Source organism: Lissotriton vulgaris, chromosome 10, assembly GCF_964263255.1.
Source record: "Lissotriton vulgaris chromosome 10, aLisVul1.2, whole genome shotgun sequence".
In the NCBI taxonomy this organism is placed as follows: domain Eukaryota; kingdom Metazoa; phylum Chordata; class Amphibia; order Caudata; family Salamandridae; genus Lissotriton; species Lissotriton vulgaris.
In genome coordinates, this window is record NC_141698.1 from 420,005,225 (window position 1) to 420,022,926 (window position 17,702).

The 17,702-nt window shown below is 47.0% G+C and overlaps 1 protein-coding gene across 2 annotated transcripts in view; it reads left to right on the forward strand.

Annotated features, from left to right (window-relative positions):
- PMM2 (phosphomannomutase 2) overlaps window positions 1-17,702 on the forward strand; it is a 134,780-nt gene that overhangs the window by 74,945 nt on the left and 42,133 nt on the right. For both annotated transcript variants that reach the window (XR_015300688.1, XM_086941272.1), the window contains exon 4: window positions 4,588-4,679. Coding sequence is in view for 1 of the 2 variants with exons in the window: in XM_086941272.1 (XP_086797398.1) it covers window positions 4,588-4,679 (92 nt within the window). In the remaining variant the exon portion in view is untranslated. The remainder of the gene's footprint in view (window positions 1-4,587; window positions 4,680-17,702) is intronic.

Sequence of the window (17,702 nt, forward strand, 5' to 3'; positions counted from 1 at the left end):
CCTGCCCTCTCCGGTCTCCCCCGGAACAGTGTCCAAGCCGGGTCCCATTCAGGAAGCCATGACAGTGTACATTCAGCTTGATGCCGGGAGACTATTCCTCCACGTCTTCCAGCGTATTTGTGTTGTCTTGCGTGGGAGAGCGCGTCGATTCAAATCCACCAGACGCTTGAGACCTCGGTTGGCTGTCCCCATGTTGGCTCTGATTTGTTCTGTTCGATCGTCGGGGAAGTCCTACTTGTCGCCACCCGTCCAGCCATTCACGCGCCGATTCTGGTGTATCAAAAAACCATACCTTTCTGTCCGCGACCACTCGCAGCCGGGCCGGGAACAGCATAGAGTACGGCAGTTCCTTGGCTCTCAGTTCTCTCTTGATGTCAAGGAAGGTCCTCCTCCGGCGTGACACCTCCGCAGTATAGTCCGGGAAAAAGGCCACAGTAGAATTCTGAATCCGCAGCGGCGCTGCCACTCTTGCAGCCTGTAGGATCGCATCCCGGTCGCGAAAGTTGAATAGTCGTGCCAGTATGGGTCTGGGGGGGGGGCTCCGGGCTTGGGTTTACCCCCTGGAACTCTGTGTTCCCTTTCGATGGAGAAGAATTGCGATAAACCCTTGGGTTTGAGCTGCGACTTGATCAGGTCCTCCACATACGGGTCCATGGCCCCCGTTTCCTCCGATTCCGGAACCCCAATAATTCTTACGTTGTTGCGCCTAGAGCGCCCCTCCTGGTCGTCCAGCTTCTCTCTCAGCGTCTTATTCTCCACTTCCACTCGCTCCATTGCTAATTGTAGGTCTGATACATCTTCAACCAAAGATTTGGCGACCACCTCGACCTGCTTCACTCTTTCGCCCATTTTTTGAAAGTCTGCCCAGAGGAGTGAGACTTCAGTGGCCGTGGACCCCACCGTGGCCTGTACTTGCGCTAATGCCTTCATCACGTCCTCGAGTGTTGCCTTCTTTTTCCTTCGGTGCCAGGCGTCTTCCCCGTCGATGTGCGCGGTTCCGCATGAGGTTGCTCCTGCCTGTTGTACGCAAATTTCTCCAATTTAGACTGCGACGCATTATGCTTCGGGCCTCTGCCAGCCAAAGTCGCTTCCATAGTGTTCGCTGTCCACCGGGCCCGTAACAGATGAACCCAGGATGTGGGTGTCCGTATTCAGCAGGGTAAAGGTGTTTCCCAGTGGCGATGCACCCCTATCGCCCCCGCTTGCTGAATGGGCAGTCAAACCAATGTGCAGAGCAACGTGTCCAGCTCTCTTCCCTGCCCACCGCACTCTCTGCCGCCGGCCGCCCCTGTGATCGCGGCGTCCGGCGATGACCACTAGAAAACTATTTCGGTGCCCACTGTGTCTTAATGCTGCAAACTCAATATCCTCTCCCGGGCCCTGGGTAATGCAGTAGTTCTCAGATCGGTGTTGGGGCTCCCCGCCCGAGTCTCTGATAGTCTCTAGCTTGCGCCCCCAACTCCGCTGCAGTTCAGCTCACCTCTCGCTCCCCAGACGTGTGGAAGGGAAAGGGACTCCTCCAATGAACGAACCTCGCGCTCGCGAAGCGGCGCGAATTGCCTGTGTGCAGCGGCGGGTGCCGCGGGCGGCTGTAAGCTTGCGGTCTCTTTCAGTCCGGGGGGGTCAGGTGGCGGATAACGTTGCGGATGCCCTTCCGGAACGGGTGGTTCGTCCTCCCTTCCCCGCACGATATGGCCCACTGCAGGGGGGGATTCCTTCCGTGCGTCGGGTGTTGCTCTTTGCTCCTGCCGTCCGTTCGATGTCTCTGTCCGCTGGGATTCTGAAGTGCGGACACTCTGCGGGGCCCAGGGGAGCGCTCTGGTCTTCGGTCGCAGTGTATCACGGGGGGGGGGGGGTCCGGTCAGCGTGTACTTCCGGTCACCCCTGCCCGCCTCGCCTTCACTTCCGCCCGGCCCTAGACCACACCAGAGCCTGGCGCTGCAGGATCTACGCAGACCCCTTGATGTCGGCGGTCATAAATCCGTCTCCCGGCCTCCGATTTCTTCCGCTTTTCTTCCAGGCGAGTCCCGCTCGTTCCTGTATCCGGGTTCCACCGAGTAGAGGTTTGAAGCATGCGGATTATTAATCGGATTGTAGTGGGGACACTGCCTCACTCACGGAGCCCTACAGCTATGCGACCGCCATGTTCGGCCGCCAAGCCACGCCCCTAAAAAACTTATCGTTTTTGAGTGAATTTCAAAGGTTTTTTAAAAGCTAATTCCTAACTATATAAGGCCTGAAACCTATGTTTATTTCAGTTAATTTGCAAGGTTTTTTAAATGCTAATTCCTAACTATATAAGGCCTGAAACCTATGGTTTTTTCAGTGAATTTGCAAGGTTTTGTAAATGCTAATTCATAACTATATAAGGCCTGAAACCTATGGTTTTTCAGTGAATTTCAAAGGTTTTTTTTTAATGCTAATTCCTAACTATATAAGGCCTGAAACCTATGATTTTGTAATGAATTTCAATGGTTTTTAAAATGCTAATTCCTAACTATATCAGGCCTGAAACCTATGGTTTTTTCATTTAATTTCGAAGGTTTTTTAAATGACAATTTTTAATGTATTAATTGTTGTTTTTTTTATATTGATTTACTAAATTTTTGCAGGCAGGTGTTCAGAGGGCACGCTCCCTTTTTACAACACTCTGCAGCGCAACCCCTGGCGCTTTTGCAGAGGAGAAAGTAATTCCCCTTGCATACTGGGGGTCCCTGGAGGGCAACTAGCCCACCAGGAGCCTCCAGTATAAGCCAGTGGGCTGCATTGCAGAGAGGTGTAATGAGGCCACACCCTTTTTTACACCTCTCTGCAACGCAGCCTCGGGCATGTTTGCAGAGGGGGAACTAATTCTCCTTGCATACTGAGGGTCCCTGGGGGGCAACTAACCCACCAGGAGCCTCCAGTGTGCGCCAGCAGGCTGCTTTGCTTTGACCCGGAGGGCGGCGGTCCCCGGGGCAGTGTGGGGGGGGGGGGATTGGGCACCCCCAACACTTCTTTATCACTATGCCCCCGCGATTTGGTCCCCCTTAGGGGTAATTTTTAAATAAACATACCGGGTTTTTAAAAAAAAAAACTTTTTGGCCTTGGGGGTCCTTGTGGAACCCCCTGAGCAGGCCTAGGGGGTCAGGGTGCTTCTACCCTGCCCCTTTTTTTCTACACATTTGTTTTTCTGCTTTCTTGTGCCTCGGTCTACCTAGCACAAGATGAATGCCAACACTTCCTGGTTAGAAGTGTTGACAGCCAATGAGCATGCTGCTTTCCTGTGAAAGGCATGCTGATTGGCTGCCACTGTCTGTCAACACTCCAAACCAGGAAGTGTTGGCAGCCATCTTGTGCCTCTGTAGAACCAAGACACAAGAAAGCAGTGAAGCAAAGGTTCAAAACACGCAAAGGGTGCAGGGTAGAAGCACCCTGACCCCCTAGGCATGCTCAGGGGATCCCACAAGGACCCCCCAGGCCCCCCCAATTTTTTTTTTTTTAAATCACGGTGTGCGCGGACCATACGCGCACCGTACGCGTATGGTGCACGCACCCCGCGATTTTAAAAAAAAACTTTTACAGCCTCTCACACACTTACTTTGAAAGGTTACAGGTTATGTCATTTGAGATGTCGTCAGTGATGTCCTCAGTAATGCCACTAACCATGTCATGAGTGATATAATATGGAAGGTCATAAGCAGTGATTTGCAGGGACGTAAGTTATAGTTAGCTCAGGTAACTATAACTGCTGCATTTCAGTGGTTTTGTACGAGAGAAATCTAAGCCTAACTATAGCGTCCCTGTAACCTTGTTTTGTCAGTAAATTTGTAAGATTTGTTAATTCTATTTCCTAACTATCACGTCACTGTAACCTTTGGTTTTTTTGTAGTGAATTTCAAAGGTTTTTTACATTTTATTTCCTAATTGTAACCTTTAACCTCTCAGAGTGGGTGTGTGAGTGAATATATATATTCACTGAAAAAAACAAAGGTTAAAGTAAGGTTTTAGTTAGGTGAAATATTCAGTAACATTTTAAACTTTAAAAACACAAAAAATCATCAGTTATATTTACAGTTATCTCAAGTAACTATAACTTGTGCCCTAAGGTAACTATAACTCGCTCCCTGCCATCCACAGTATTCTCATCAATAATTTCTTTGCAAATGTTACAGTGATATTATCAATGATAGAAGATGTCATGAGGTTTGTAATATGTGGGGTAATTAGTAATGCATGGTGAAGGCAAGAGTTATTCTTACCTTAGGGCACACGTAAATCTGTGCTCTTTTTCACAGAGAGCGTTGTAATGGCTTTTTTGTTTTCAGTGGTTTACTTGTCGGGTGCATGCCTTTTTGTAAATTTCAGTTTCAGGCCCAGATTCCCAAATTTAAATGCGTTATGAAAGTCAATTAGAGATGTTTGTGTCTCTGGCAACTTTACACAAGCCACAGAAATATCTGCAAACTTATTTCTATGTACCACCTGTAGAAAAAATGCAATATGATTGAATGTATTCGGCTTCATACTAAATATTCTGCTTGGTAATGCTGTGTAGTTGGTTAATTGTACAAAAACATGATGCATCACCTTATTTTGTATACTTAGAGCATACAAGCCCACCTTGGTGAGGACTTAATTCAAGACGTTATCAACTTTTGCCTGAGTTATATAGCCAAGATTAAACTACCAAAGAAAAGGTATGTAGACCATGTAATTGATGAACTATGGACATCATTGTAATGTGTATATATAACTTTTAGACTACTTTACCTAACACGTGTTTCTTTTTTTTGTTAAGCAATGTGTTGGGTAAAATTCATAAACAAAATAGCTTGGGTTGTGTTGGACATGTAGCGCTTTGTCTAAGTGTGTGTGTATTTGTTATCCATTGGTTTGGACACTATGAGAACACAAGGCATGGAACCACATCAAAGGAGGAAAAAAACACAATGTATCACCAATGTTGTTTAATCACATTGGAACAACACATTTTATGAACAAATTTCCAAAAAGACCTTAATCAGGTATCACATTAAAATGTGCGGTGTCAAAGAAAAGGGGGGGGGGGGGCAAGAATTGTTAGGTGGTGGACTGAGGGAAAGGTTGAGTGAAAAGTGACATAAAATCACAAACAGTTTTGGTATATATACATCATATACCAGAAAGTCAAAGTCAACAGTTTTTGTACATATTTGCCATATAGCACTTTAGGAACACAGCTAATTAATCACTGTCAATTCTGTTTTGGCAAATGTGGTGAAGTCGACGTTTCGACCGCTATGTCTGTAGGTATCTTGAACCTTGCTGCTGGGGTCTTCCTCAGGACAAGTGCTGGGTTGGGTGGGGGTTTTTTTGTGACACCAATAATGAAGCTGGGAAAGGGGATGTCTCTCACAGACCAGTTGTGAAGAGAAAGGGCTCAGAGGCTCTCCGAACTCATCAATACAGGGCAGGAGTGAGACGTCACTGTAATTAGTTGTTTTGTGAGCACGGTTCCTATTTTCCAAATGAGCCTCGTCAATGGGACTTATCACACGAGGTCCAAGGCTAGTCGGCCTGGCTGAATCAAGGGCCTGGACAAAAGATTACATCGCGTTCCTCTCCAACCTCTGATGTGGTTCCATGCCTTGTGTTCTCATAAAAATCTTTTTTCCCCATCACTAAGTCAGTAACACACTGGGACCACTATTTTACATATGGGCTTTCTCACCCTGGCATTGGGCTGTACACTCCCTCTCCTGACCCCCCAAAAAAAGCTCCAGTAGTCTTTCTCCCCCCTATGGGAGTGAATTTGCTGAGTTTATGCATCAATCTCAGAAGGGCAACAGAAAGCCCACTAGATACTCGGTTGAAAGTTTAAAAGTAAAAAAGAAGAGGTGGGGACGGGCCACACAGCTCACTAGATATGGAGGAGAAAGTTTAAAAATAAAATAGAAGGGGTGCAGAAGGCCCACTTTGGCATTAGTCCATGCCCCATCCAAAACCCCCCCCCAGCAGTTTTTCGGACTCCTATTGGAAGTCAGATTGGTAGACTTATCAGTAATTTGCCCTCCTAGTGGGGATGGGGAGGGGTCGAAAGCCTATTAGACACAATGGATTTTTTCCCACCTCATAATAGCACTCAGCAGTTTTTCTCACCCCTCCCCGTGCCAGAAAACCCATTAAACACCAGGGTAAAATTGGCAAAAAAGGAGTTGGGTGGCCCGCCCAGAAGATGCACAACTGTCCACCTGCCCCTATGGGGGCAGCCACCCCCAATCTGTCCCCCGAGGTGTAAGCACCCACTGGATTCCAGGGATTGTTAAAAAAAATGGGTTTGGGGATAGCCTGTCCTGATATCCAGCTGCACCTTTACTGATAAATCCCCAATAGTCTTGATCATCCCCATCCCTATCGACTAGGCCTAGTGCCTGTGACAAGAACAGACACTAGTCTCTAGTCTCAGATGTGCTAGTGGATTACCGTTTTTAACAGAAGAAGTGTGGAAATGCTGGGTACTTAGAATTTTGTGGTTTCCTAGAAATCCTCAACTTTCTTTCTCAGAAATGTGGGGAAAAGGCCTGTTTTTGTCCAATGTTTGAGGCTTGCAGGGTATTGTTGGTCGTCAAAACACAGCGGGATAGCCACACAAGTCACACCACCCAGGACTGCTCTCGTCATCTGGCTGTCAGAAATGTCTCTAGATGTCTCTAAGCAACGGCAGAGCCCCAGACCATATACCACTGTTACCCACCTTGCCAAAACTGGTTGATCATTTATGGCGAAAACTTGATGTTTCCACGTTGGTTTTTGGAACATTTGCTGTCAACTGCTCTAGGCCCAGACACACAAGTAGAGCATCATTTTGTTGACCCCTGCAGAAATGTGTGTTTAGCCAAAGTTTGAGGTCTGCAGCGTATTCTGGATAACAAAACGCAGTAGGATTAAAACAAGTAACACTACTGCCTTCCCCGGGAGTCTTTTTTTTCCCTGAGTTTTATATAGCGCAAACTTGACCCAAAGGTATTGGATAACAGAGTGCTTTACATGAGCACCAGTTGCTTACACAAGGACACATTCCTTTTTTTTTGTTAGGTACAGGGAGATTAAGTAATTTGCCCAGAATAACAGGATGTTAAGCGTCATTGCCAAGGCTCGAACCTGGTTCCCTAGATTTGTGATTGACCGCCCTAGCCATTAGGCTACATCCTGTATTCAGAAATGTCTGGTTTTAGTAAGTTTCCTTTTTTTGTAATTGAACCACGACCCAAATACCACTGGTCCCTATATTTCCAAATGGAATGATTTCGAAGATGAATATTTGATGTCTCCACCTTGCTTTATAGGCCTTTCCTGTCATGGGTGCTAGGCCACGCCACACAAGTAGGAAGAGGTTTCTTTTAACAGAAATACAAAATAGTACATTTTAATTTCTCACCAATTTTAGCTTCAAAATCTAAGTCACTGATCAAGAAAGAACATATTTTGCAATATGCCTTCTGAATCGCATAACAATAGATCCCTGGGCAGGCAGCTTTGAGTAACCTAAGCTAACCCATCAGCCTTATGGACCACACAGCACCGTGGGACAACCTTTCGATGCTTCAATTCCAGTTGGGTAGTTTTCCTCCATAACAGACCATGGACACCCAGTTCAATAGTAGAGCTCTTGCCTTTGAGGGCAGAGCGTCACCAGGGAAGTCCCTCGCTGCTGAGACTTGCAGCCAGAGGGACTAACTGGGCACCATCGCTTACATCCCAGAATATTGCTATAAAGACTCCTGGGTTTTGGCATAGAGCACCCCTGCTGTGCTCCTTGAGATGGTACACTTACGTACCAACATTTCCTCCTGATTGCCCTGTAACTCTGCCAATGCTTTGGATGTGGCAGCCATTGCACCTGGGGCTCTCCCGCACCATGGCAGTCTCAGTTATCACCTGCCTGCAGCGGTTCATGCAGGTCCAAAGGGAACAAGTCTATCCCAACCTCTAACAGGTGTACCCCATCCCTATCGAAGTACCCTGCGTTGCTTATATTTAATAAGCTGTCCCTAATGAAACAAAAAGCCCCTCTGTTCATTGAACATGCGCATGGCACTGTTTACTCTTCTGCATGAATGTTCAATGGCATCCCCAGACCTGGCTTTGTGCCAGACCTTGTACAGGATTATCTCAGACACCATAACTCTCAATGCCCCATGAACTTGCTGATTCCTCCTGTTGTAGACTTCATTCCTTTGATTAGCACACACCACTCCAGGAGGTGAGGTGAATTACCAAAATGTGAGGTTGAGAACCACCCCGCTAGTCTCTCATGCAGCTTGAGGAACAAACTGCACCAATTAATGTTGGAGACACCAAGCCATGCTATCAGTGCGAGGTCAAAGCCATGCTTCCAAATCATGATCTTTGACCATGTTGTTACCCTTGTGTTATCTTAGCAAAATAAAGAAATGTGCATTTTTGTTCTCAACAGATTTAGTTTGTTGCACCATCTGCTAGACACCCACACCTGAAAATTGTGCAGTGCAGGTCACACTAAGAACAAACAATTGTTGCTAAATGATAACACACGAAAACCCCACACCCAAACCTTTTTACACATAATGCTCCATACGTACATGATGGATTTGCAGTGCAGTGACCGCTCCTATGCACCACCTGACCCATCATGGTCGGATGTAGCGTCTGTAACAATCTGAAGCCCACTGGCCCAGCTTCTTAATACTGTCGGGGGATGAACCGCCATGTAAGCCGTGGTGGCTGTGTCTATCCGGAAGAAGTGTGTGGAGCAGCATTTTCACATGTCCCCAGACAGTTCCCATAAAGAATTTATGACTTTTCCAAAATGGTCTCTGATGAGGGGGGAATGGCCTGCATGAACTAGCAGGTAACCCTCCCTGCAAGGCATACAGCCAGATAGGCTGTGACCAGTGCAACAGGGCAGTAGGCTCTGATGCACAGGGGATGCAGTACTGTTGACTTCCCGAGCCCCTTCTAGTCAGTTTTGGACCCATGCAGCATTATGTTTAAGGTGCCCCTTCCACATTTACGTCCTGTATGCATAGTGTGTCCTTAATTTCATCTTTCTTTGAGTTGGCTACCAACTCGCTACCTCAGTAGACCCCAAAGAATGACAAGTTAAATGTTGCTGCAAATAGGGTGGCCTCGTAATAGGAGTTTGTGGCCTTGTGAACACAATCTATCAAAACCTTGAAAAATTTGGAATTCAATGGGTGACCTGTCATCTGGTACTTTCTCCTCTGGCCTATCCTTGAGGCACCACCCTAATGGGGAATGTCTGGCCGGATCTTGGTGGCCTCAAGGTTTTTCATGGTAACCGGCCCCTGCTAGGTGCCCTGTGATCCATGAATGGCTCTTTTTCTGACCGCTAGACCATAAAACAAAAGTGCTCCACCTTTCTCTCAAGGTTTGCTGCCCCGCTGCCACATGCCCCTCCCACTCCCCAGCATACAGAAACTCAGTTATCATGCCACCTCCTAGTCCTGGGGTCGAGCAATAGCACACCTTGTCCTATGAGGCCTGGCTGCAGTGCAGTAGGTGCCAAAACTGCGGAGAGAATGGGGTAATCTCTGCTGCCACTCGCAGCCAAGCCGCCCAGAAACGGAGCTACTGAAAACGAGAGAGAGCGCCTGCTGCCACTTTTTTAAACAATGCAAGTTGTTATCATTTCCCTTTTTGAACCACCTATTATTCACTTAGTTGTACACCTTGTCCTTTGTGGCCAATGGTGTGTGAGCTACATCAGATCACCACAAACAGATGCATTATCTGTGAAGTTCCATAGCGTCCAGCACCAGTGTCAGCTTAGAAAATAATACAATGTTCCCTATTGTGACATAGCATGTATTTTGTTTGTACTTTAGCTGATCCCTTTACCTGGAAGGGTGTGGTGTATCTCACAGTTAATAAACTATTGGTGTGCACAGAAACATGCATTGTAACATCTGAAACCCAAGCTGTTTAGCAGTCCCCTTCCACAAATTACACCTGGACAGGGTTATTCACTGGCAGTACTCTTTTGTGTCCTTTGGACGTTTCAATAGTCAGCGGCCGTCTCTGTTTCTCTGAACCTAAACCTCCCTAGGATACCATTTTATGATTATTTGTTTATTTACCTTTTTATTAACCTACCTATTGCGCCTATATTTAATAATAATAATTATTATTGTTGTTTTGTTGTCATAATTATTAATATTATTATTAATAATAATATTAGCATTAGCATTATTACCACCATTTTTTTAAATCCATCTTAACCCAAGGAAAGGCAACCTGCTTTAAACATGCCTTCAGTTAACCACAAGCAAGGTACTTTTCCGGTTGTTCAAAACTTTCCTCACATCTACATTTGCTTCCACATGGACTTCACCGTATCTGAAGTCTGTATTATTCTAGACCACAGGCCGCAAACGGATAATGCATAAGCTACTGGTAGCTTGCAAAGTCCTTTGAAGTGGCTCTCTAAATTGAATTTCAGGCCCGTTCGTCATTCAGAGGGTGTATGCACATTAAAGAAGACAGCACTGTTAATATCGAGACCTTCAAAGTAGATAGCAGCCGAACCAATGTGAGGCCCTCATTCTAGTCCACAAACACTACATGGCCAGTAATGTCACCATCTCTATCCCCAAAGAGATTAAACACGCTAAAGGCTCTATTTGATCAGTCAGACCAGGAGCTGGAATCAAAGCAGAGTCGTCTTAGTGTGGGCAAGAATGGAAGAGGTATTGAATGAATGATTTACATTTTCAGAAACTAGTATGCTGATAAAGACAAAATCGTTGCATTACCAAATATATTAAAAGCTAATGGCTGAATGTTAACTTGGGCTGAACTATAGAGATGTATTGATGTGGTTATGTCCTTTGTGCAGAAGGGCGCAGGCGATATTGTACAGTTGTGGCCGATATTGTACAGTTATGAAATGTATTAGTAGCTCCAGATGATTTACTTTGAGCCGAAGAAGCTCTCATTACAAAAGAAGTTGGAGACCCCTGCTCTAGATGATAACAGACTAGTGAATCTGCACCTTCCGCCCGTAGGGGAAGATTGTAAACCTGTCTACCTGTTATTGGTGGGACTGCTCGTCCAGGCTAGAGATGGTGTCACATGTAAATTTAACACATACTGCATTAAGTTTCTTTCACATGAAGCCAATTGCTTTGGTTTCTTGAGTATCCATGATACAGTAACTGCATTGACCAGCTCTTAGACACTAACTGTTAGACTTTTGCATGGTGTAGAAATGGGTTGCCGAAACTCCACTGCCCCCTTTAAGGCCTGTTGCTTCATAAGCTCCATGTTACCAGGCTTCTTTCATTGTAAAGCAAGGAAGCATGTGATAGGTTGAAAAGATGTGACTGACTGACTATGTGGCAATGAAGGAACAGACCAGGCTGCATGAAAAGCACATCATTTGCAGTGCACACAGTTCCCTTCTTGTAGCACACATCTGCTAGTTGGGATACCTAATATTGTCCCTGTTAGTGGTCATTTGTAGTAAGTCAATAATGTTTCCAACAGCGAGGGCCCTTGATGGACTATGTGCAAATTTTCACATGCAAGACATTTTATCCCCATCTGACCCGCAAACAGAAATCATTCCACACTACATGCCACCCAGATATAACCCTGGCTTATTATTCTAGATATTAAACCTAGTTCAATGTGTTTATCCTAGGAACTAATTGTGCCTTGTCTCTAAAATAATTTCTAGTAACATTGTATTTAAAGAAAATGTAACATATTACTCAGCATAAAAACTGCTCAGGCTTGCTTTGCCATGGCCATCACCCACCCTATGCACTTTTTTAAAATCACCACAGTTAACCTGCTCACGCAAGGGGCCATTTAGCTGAAAGCAAAGTGTCACCTGGAAATGGTGTTTAACCATCATAGCATCTGCACTGAGGGCAAGCAACGCCCACTCCTACAGAAGCCTTAGTGCACAGAGCTTCCTCTTGGCCGCATCGTGCCAATAAGGCTAGAAGAATCAAGAGTTCTATCCAGCCTGCCTTACTTTCCTCCCCTCCAGTTATCTCCGCATAGTGACTCGTTGGAGCAGATAAATAAGTCCCAACTGGCTGCAGGTAAAACATGGGCTATTTAACAGCTCCAATAAATCCTCATTCTTCAGCATTGTATACAATCTAAGGTCTCCAGTTAGTATAAAGTGTGCATCAATGTCTTGCTAAAGTAGACACAAAAGACAGTTATACGTTGGTGACTGTCCCCACTATGATACGCAACAGCCAACTTCTTACGAGATTAGAAGCACGTGGCCTTAAGCAATGGATGTATTTGTGTAATTGCAATATGTCCATCATTTGTTAAAAGAAATACACACATGCACAGTTTAATACTGTGATGTTTTTCACAGAATCTTACCATCCTGCTTAACTGCTAACCATGTAAAGTTTGACGACATTAATGTGGAAATCTAATAGTCACAGTTTCATATTTTAACGCAGACCATATTATTGTAGGGCCTCTTGGAACACCTCTTCTTCAATGTAAGTAAATTAGGTACTTGATTTAATTGTTATTTCTTGGAAAATATTCATTAAATGTTCCCAGCTGTCCGCAAACCAGCTCATGGCAACGTGCCTAGTGATATGAAATTAAAACTGGCTCGCATTCAAAGCAAATGTACTTTCAAAAACCTATTACCTTATGTACTTCCTGCAAACATGTTCCCATGATATAGAATACGAGGTAAATGTTAAGCATTGATGAGGCTAATGTACTCGAATGCTATGGTCTGATGTAGCCTGTAAAACAGTATATCTTACTGGAGTCACTGAGACTGGAAAGACCGAAGTTGAGTGAACAGTGGAAGTGCGCCACGTTAAACCATGGAACATACGACACTTGAGGGATGAACCTGAACAAAATGCATCGTACACAAATTTTTTACGGTGACATCATAACAGGAAAATCATGAAGCATCATTTGTATATAATACGAACAGTAATATAAACAGGAACCTGTACATCCTATCCTGACGAGATAGTAGTGGGATGCTTTTGCCTGATAGTCTCAATGCAATAAAGTTCACCTGTGTAATCGATGTTTTGATGTTGATAGAACAGTGCTTAATTTGAGGCGGTGGTTTTCCGGCTTGGCACCGGCCCTTAATTCGTTTCTGGTGCTCGGCACCGGCACTTAATTGTCAACACCGCACTTATGACAGTTTACCACATGGTGACCCTGCTTATCAGATTTAGAGATGAGCAGAACAACTGTTGTTTATACATACAATATACATAAACATTTACTAATACCTGCCTCCCCAGCCATTTCTTTAACTTTGGGACCTGGAATAATCTGACGAGAGAGATGGTTAGTAGTTGTTTTGGCAGCGATGACAAGGGCGATGTGTTGTGCAAGCTGCAGTGGCCTCCTGGTCAAAGCTCTGGCACTTATCATTTTACAAATTAAGAACTGGGACAGAATATTAGAAGAAATATATTGATTTATCTGCAATGAAAGCAGCCAACTGTAGAAATTAAAGTGCCCTGTGGAAAGGTAAACTATTTCGCAGCTTCAAAAGTAATAAATAAGTGGGACTGTAACGGTGAAGCGGGAATTGACACTGATTTAACAATGAAAAAAAGTGTGGGGGGAGCATTGTATACATGCCCAACTTCATCTCGTGGTGCTGAAAGTAGCCATATGCTGAATTATTCACAAAGTAAAATGCAGATAAAGTCAAAGCGATCGCCAATAGAAAATGTAAATCTTCCTCGTTGAACCATACAAATATGACAGTCAAAGAATGCAAATACATGAAGGAGCCATACCCCAATAGTGAAAGGCTATGTCACAAGACAAACAGTCCAATGTGAGCTAGAAAAGGGGACTTTATGTAGCAAAAATAGTGGTTATAAAGGTAACAAAAACAAACGTTAGTGCTAGTTAATTGTGCTAGGAGAATTTGCCTTAATCGTTTCTACTATAGCAAATTTGAAAGTTAGCGTCTTGCACCAAAATACCCAGTAATCACACGTTTCATTGGCCAACTTGTTGTTCAGGTGCAATTATACAGTGCGAGATAAGCAGTCAAATTGCAGTGTGCACTGCAATCGATGAGGTTTTCTCCAGTCACAACATTCATGCAATCCTGTAGTTGCTGGGCTTCTGCCCTAGTACACAGGAGAGGTGAACCCCCAACTTTGGAAAGGCAGTCATTTCCACTGTACAACAAATAAACATTTCAACACTTTTTTTGTTTAAGAATGCATCTTAAGAGAGTACCGAAGACAAACTTGAACGCAGATATAAAAATTGCTCCAAAAGTTGCAAATGAACGTAAGCTTATAGCTACTAGTTTAGATCATCAATCTTATGCGATGCGCGAGGCTCACCTTGCCTCCATGCTGGGTGTTTGGTAGGGTGTGGTGTCTTCTTGGCCGCCCTTCGCCCACTTCCAGAAGGATTATCAATCAATCAATCAATCAGACCATTTGTAAAGCGCACTACTTACCCATGAGGGTCACAAGGCGCCGGGGTGGGGGGGGGGGGTGGGGAATGCTGCTACTGTTCGAAAAGCCAGGTCTTGAGGAGTCTTCTGAAGGTCAGCAGGTCTTGGGTCTGCCGTAGGAGGATTGGGAGGGTGTTCCAGGTCTTGGCGGCAAGGTGGGAGAACGATCTGCCGCCGGAGGTCGCTCTTCGGATGCGGGGAACTGTGGCGAGGGCGAGGTTGGCGCAGCGAAGCTGGCGGTTGGGGGTGTAAAAGCTTAGTCATCTGTTGAGGTATGCTGGTCCTGTATTGTGGAGTGCCTTGTGTGCGTGGGTGAGGAGCTTGACGGTGATCCTCTTGTTGACGGAGCCAGTGCAGTTCTCTCAGGTGGGGTGTGATGTGGCTGCAGCGAGGGATGTCGAGGATCAGGCATGCAGAGGCGTTCTGAATGCTTTGAAGTCGTTTCAGGAGTTTGGCCGAGGCTCCTGCATAGAGGGCGTTTCCGTAGTCCAACATGCTGCTGACGAGGGCCTGGGTGACTGTTCTTCTCGTTTCAGTGGGGATCCACGTGTAGATCTAGCGGACCAAGTGGAGGATGTTGAAGTAGGAGGATGAGACTGCGTTGACCTGCTTTGTCATGGAGAGGGTGGAGTCAAGGATGAACCCTAAGTTGCGTGCGTGGTCGGTGGGTGTTGGAGCTGTTTCCAGTGCGGTAGGCCACCAGGGTTCGTCCCAGGCCGAGGGGGTGGATCCGAGGATGAGAACTTCCGTCTTGTCCGAGTTTAGCTTCAGTCGGCTGTTCGTCACCCACTCAGCGACGGCTTTCATTCCTCCGTGGAGGTTGATTTTGGCGGTGTGGGGGCCCTTGTTGAGGGAGAGGATCAGTTGGGTGTCGTCGGCGTAGGAGATGATGTTGAGGTCATGCAGTCAGGCGACGTGGGCAAGCGGTGCCATGTAGATGTTAAACAGTGTTGGGCTGAGGGATGAGCCCTGGGGTACGCCGCAGATGATCTCAATGGCTTCGGAGCGGAAAGTGGGGAGGTGGATGCTCTGGGTTCTGCCGGAGAGGAAGGAGGTGGTGCAGTCCTGGACCTTCTCTTGGATCCCAGCATCGTAGAGGCGTGTGCGTAGGGTGCGGTGGCAGACCGTGTCAAAGGCGGCTGACAAGTCCAGCAGTATGAGGTCCGTGGTTGCTCCGTTATCTAGCAGGGCCCTGATGTCATCGGTGAGGGCGATGAGGGCAGTTTCGGTGCTGTGGTTGCTGCAGAACCCGGACTGAGACGGGTCCAGGATGCTGTTCTCCTCGAGGTAGCGGGTCAGTTGTTTGTTGACGGCCTTCTCGATGACCTTCGCCAGGAACGGGAGCAGGGAAATGGGCCGGAGGTTCTTGAGGTCCTTGGGGTTAGCCTTGTTTTTTTTTTAGTAAGGCGTTCATTTTGGCGTGCTTCCAGCTCTCAGGGAAGGTTGCTGTCTCGAAGGAGATGTTGATGGCTTTCCGAAGTTGGAGTGCGATGGTGGTGCTGGTTTTGTTGAAGATGTGGTGTGGGCATGGGTCTGACGGAGATCCGGAGTGGATGGTGTTCATGATTTTGATGGTGTTCTTGTCATTTATGTTGGTCCAGGAGAGCAGGCGGTCGGTGCGGATGGTGGTCGTGGGGGCGGAGGTCTCAGTGGTTGTCGGTGCAGTCATGGCGTTGAAGCTGTTGTGGATGTCTGCGATCTTGCACTGGAAGAAGGTGGCAAGGGAGTCGCACAGGTCTTGCGAAGGTGAGATGTCGTTGGTGTTGGAGCTGGAGTTGGAGAGTTCCTTCACGATGTTGAAGAGCTCTTTGCTGTTGTGTGCGTTGTTGTCTAGGTGGTCAAGGAGGCCCTTTTGGTGGATCTGATGAGGTGATGGTATCTGCGGGTGGTGTTTTTGTGGACTGCGTAGCTGTTCGGTGTTCGTTCACTGTGCCATTTCTTCTCTAGCTTTCAGCAGGTTTGCTTGGAGGCCTGGAGGACTTCAGTGAACCAGCTGGCTTTCTTGCTGGTGTAACTGTTGGAGGGTTTCTTGATCGGGGCGACAGTGTTGGCGCAGTCGTCAATCCACTGTCTGAGGTTGCGGGCGGCGCTGTCTGGGTCGGTGGGGTTGGCGGGTGGGCTCCGGGCAAGGGTGGTGGTTAGCTGGTCTTCGGTGACTTTGCTCCAGCAACAGTGGGGGATCTGTTGGGTGCAGTGTGGGTTTCTGAAAGGTTAAGTGGATGCAGCGATGGTCGGTCCAGTGGAGTTTGGTGGTGTGTTTGAACGAGACATGGGAGCTTGCAGAGAAAATGGGGTCAAGCGTGTGTCCCGCGGAGTGGGTGGGTGTTGTGACGAGTTGTTTGAGTCAGAGATTGGCGAGGTTGTGGATCAGGGTTGTGGAGTTGGTGTCGTTGTTGTTCTTGAAGTGGAAGTTCAGGTCCCCGAGGAGGATGTAGTCTGTGGAGGTGAGGGCGCGTGTGCTGATGAAGTCGGCGATGGAGTCGCTGAACTCTGGTCGGGAAACCAGGGGGTCTGTAGATGAGGGTCCCTCTGAGTGTGGTGTTAGGATCGGTGTGGATCTGGAAGTGCAAGTGTTCGGCGGTGCTGAGGGTGTCGTTGGTGTTGGTCGAGACTGAGAGTTTTCCTGTGGACGATGGCGATTCCTTCTCCTACTTCGTTGGTGCGGTCCCTGCGGGAGATCTTGTAGCGGTCCGGGATGGCTATGGCGATGTCCGGTGCCGAGGAGGGGTTCAGCCAGGTCTCCGTCAGGAAGGCGACAAATGGGGAGGTTAAGTCGAGTAGGTCCAGAGTTCAACAGCGTGTTTGCAGGCGGAGCGGGTGTTGAGAAGAATGCATCTGAGGTAGCTGGGTTCGTTCCTGGTGGGTGGGTAGGCCGGTCGGCTGCTGGTGAAGCTGCAGTTCCGGCAGGAGAAGGGTCCTTGGGTGCGCTTTGGGGCGGCCAGGAAGCAGGTGTGTGATCGTCCGGTGTTGAGAGCGTGGAGGGTGCTGGCATTGTAGCAAAAGACACACAATTGATGGACGGAATGCAGAACAAATCAAAACATTCACCCCCAGTCAAGAGATCTGTGTTTAATCCATCATTCATTTGCTCACCATGCCACCCCAGTAGACCTGGCCATATGCAATTCAGTCTTGACCTTGTGCCTCATGGGAACAGTCCAGCCCGAACTGTCAGTCCAGGTCCTCCCTGGACCGGAAACAAGCATCTTAGGACCGGTTTCGGGGTTTCACCCCT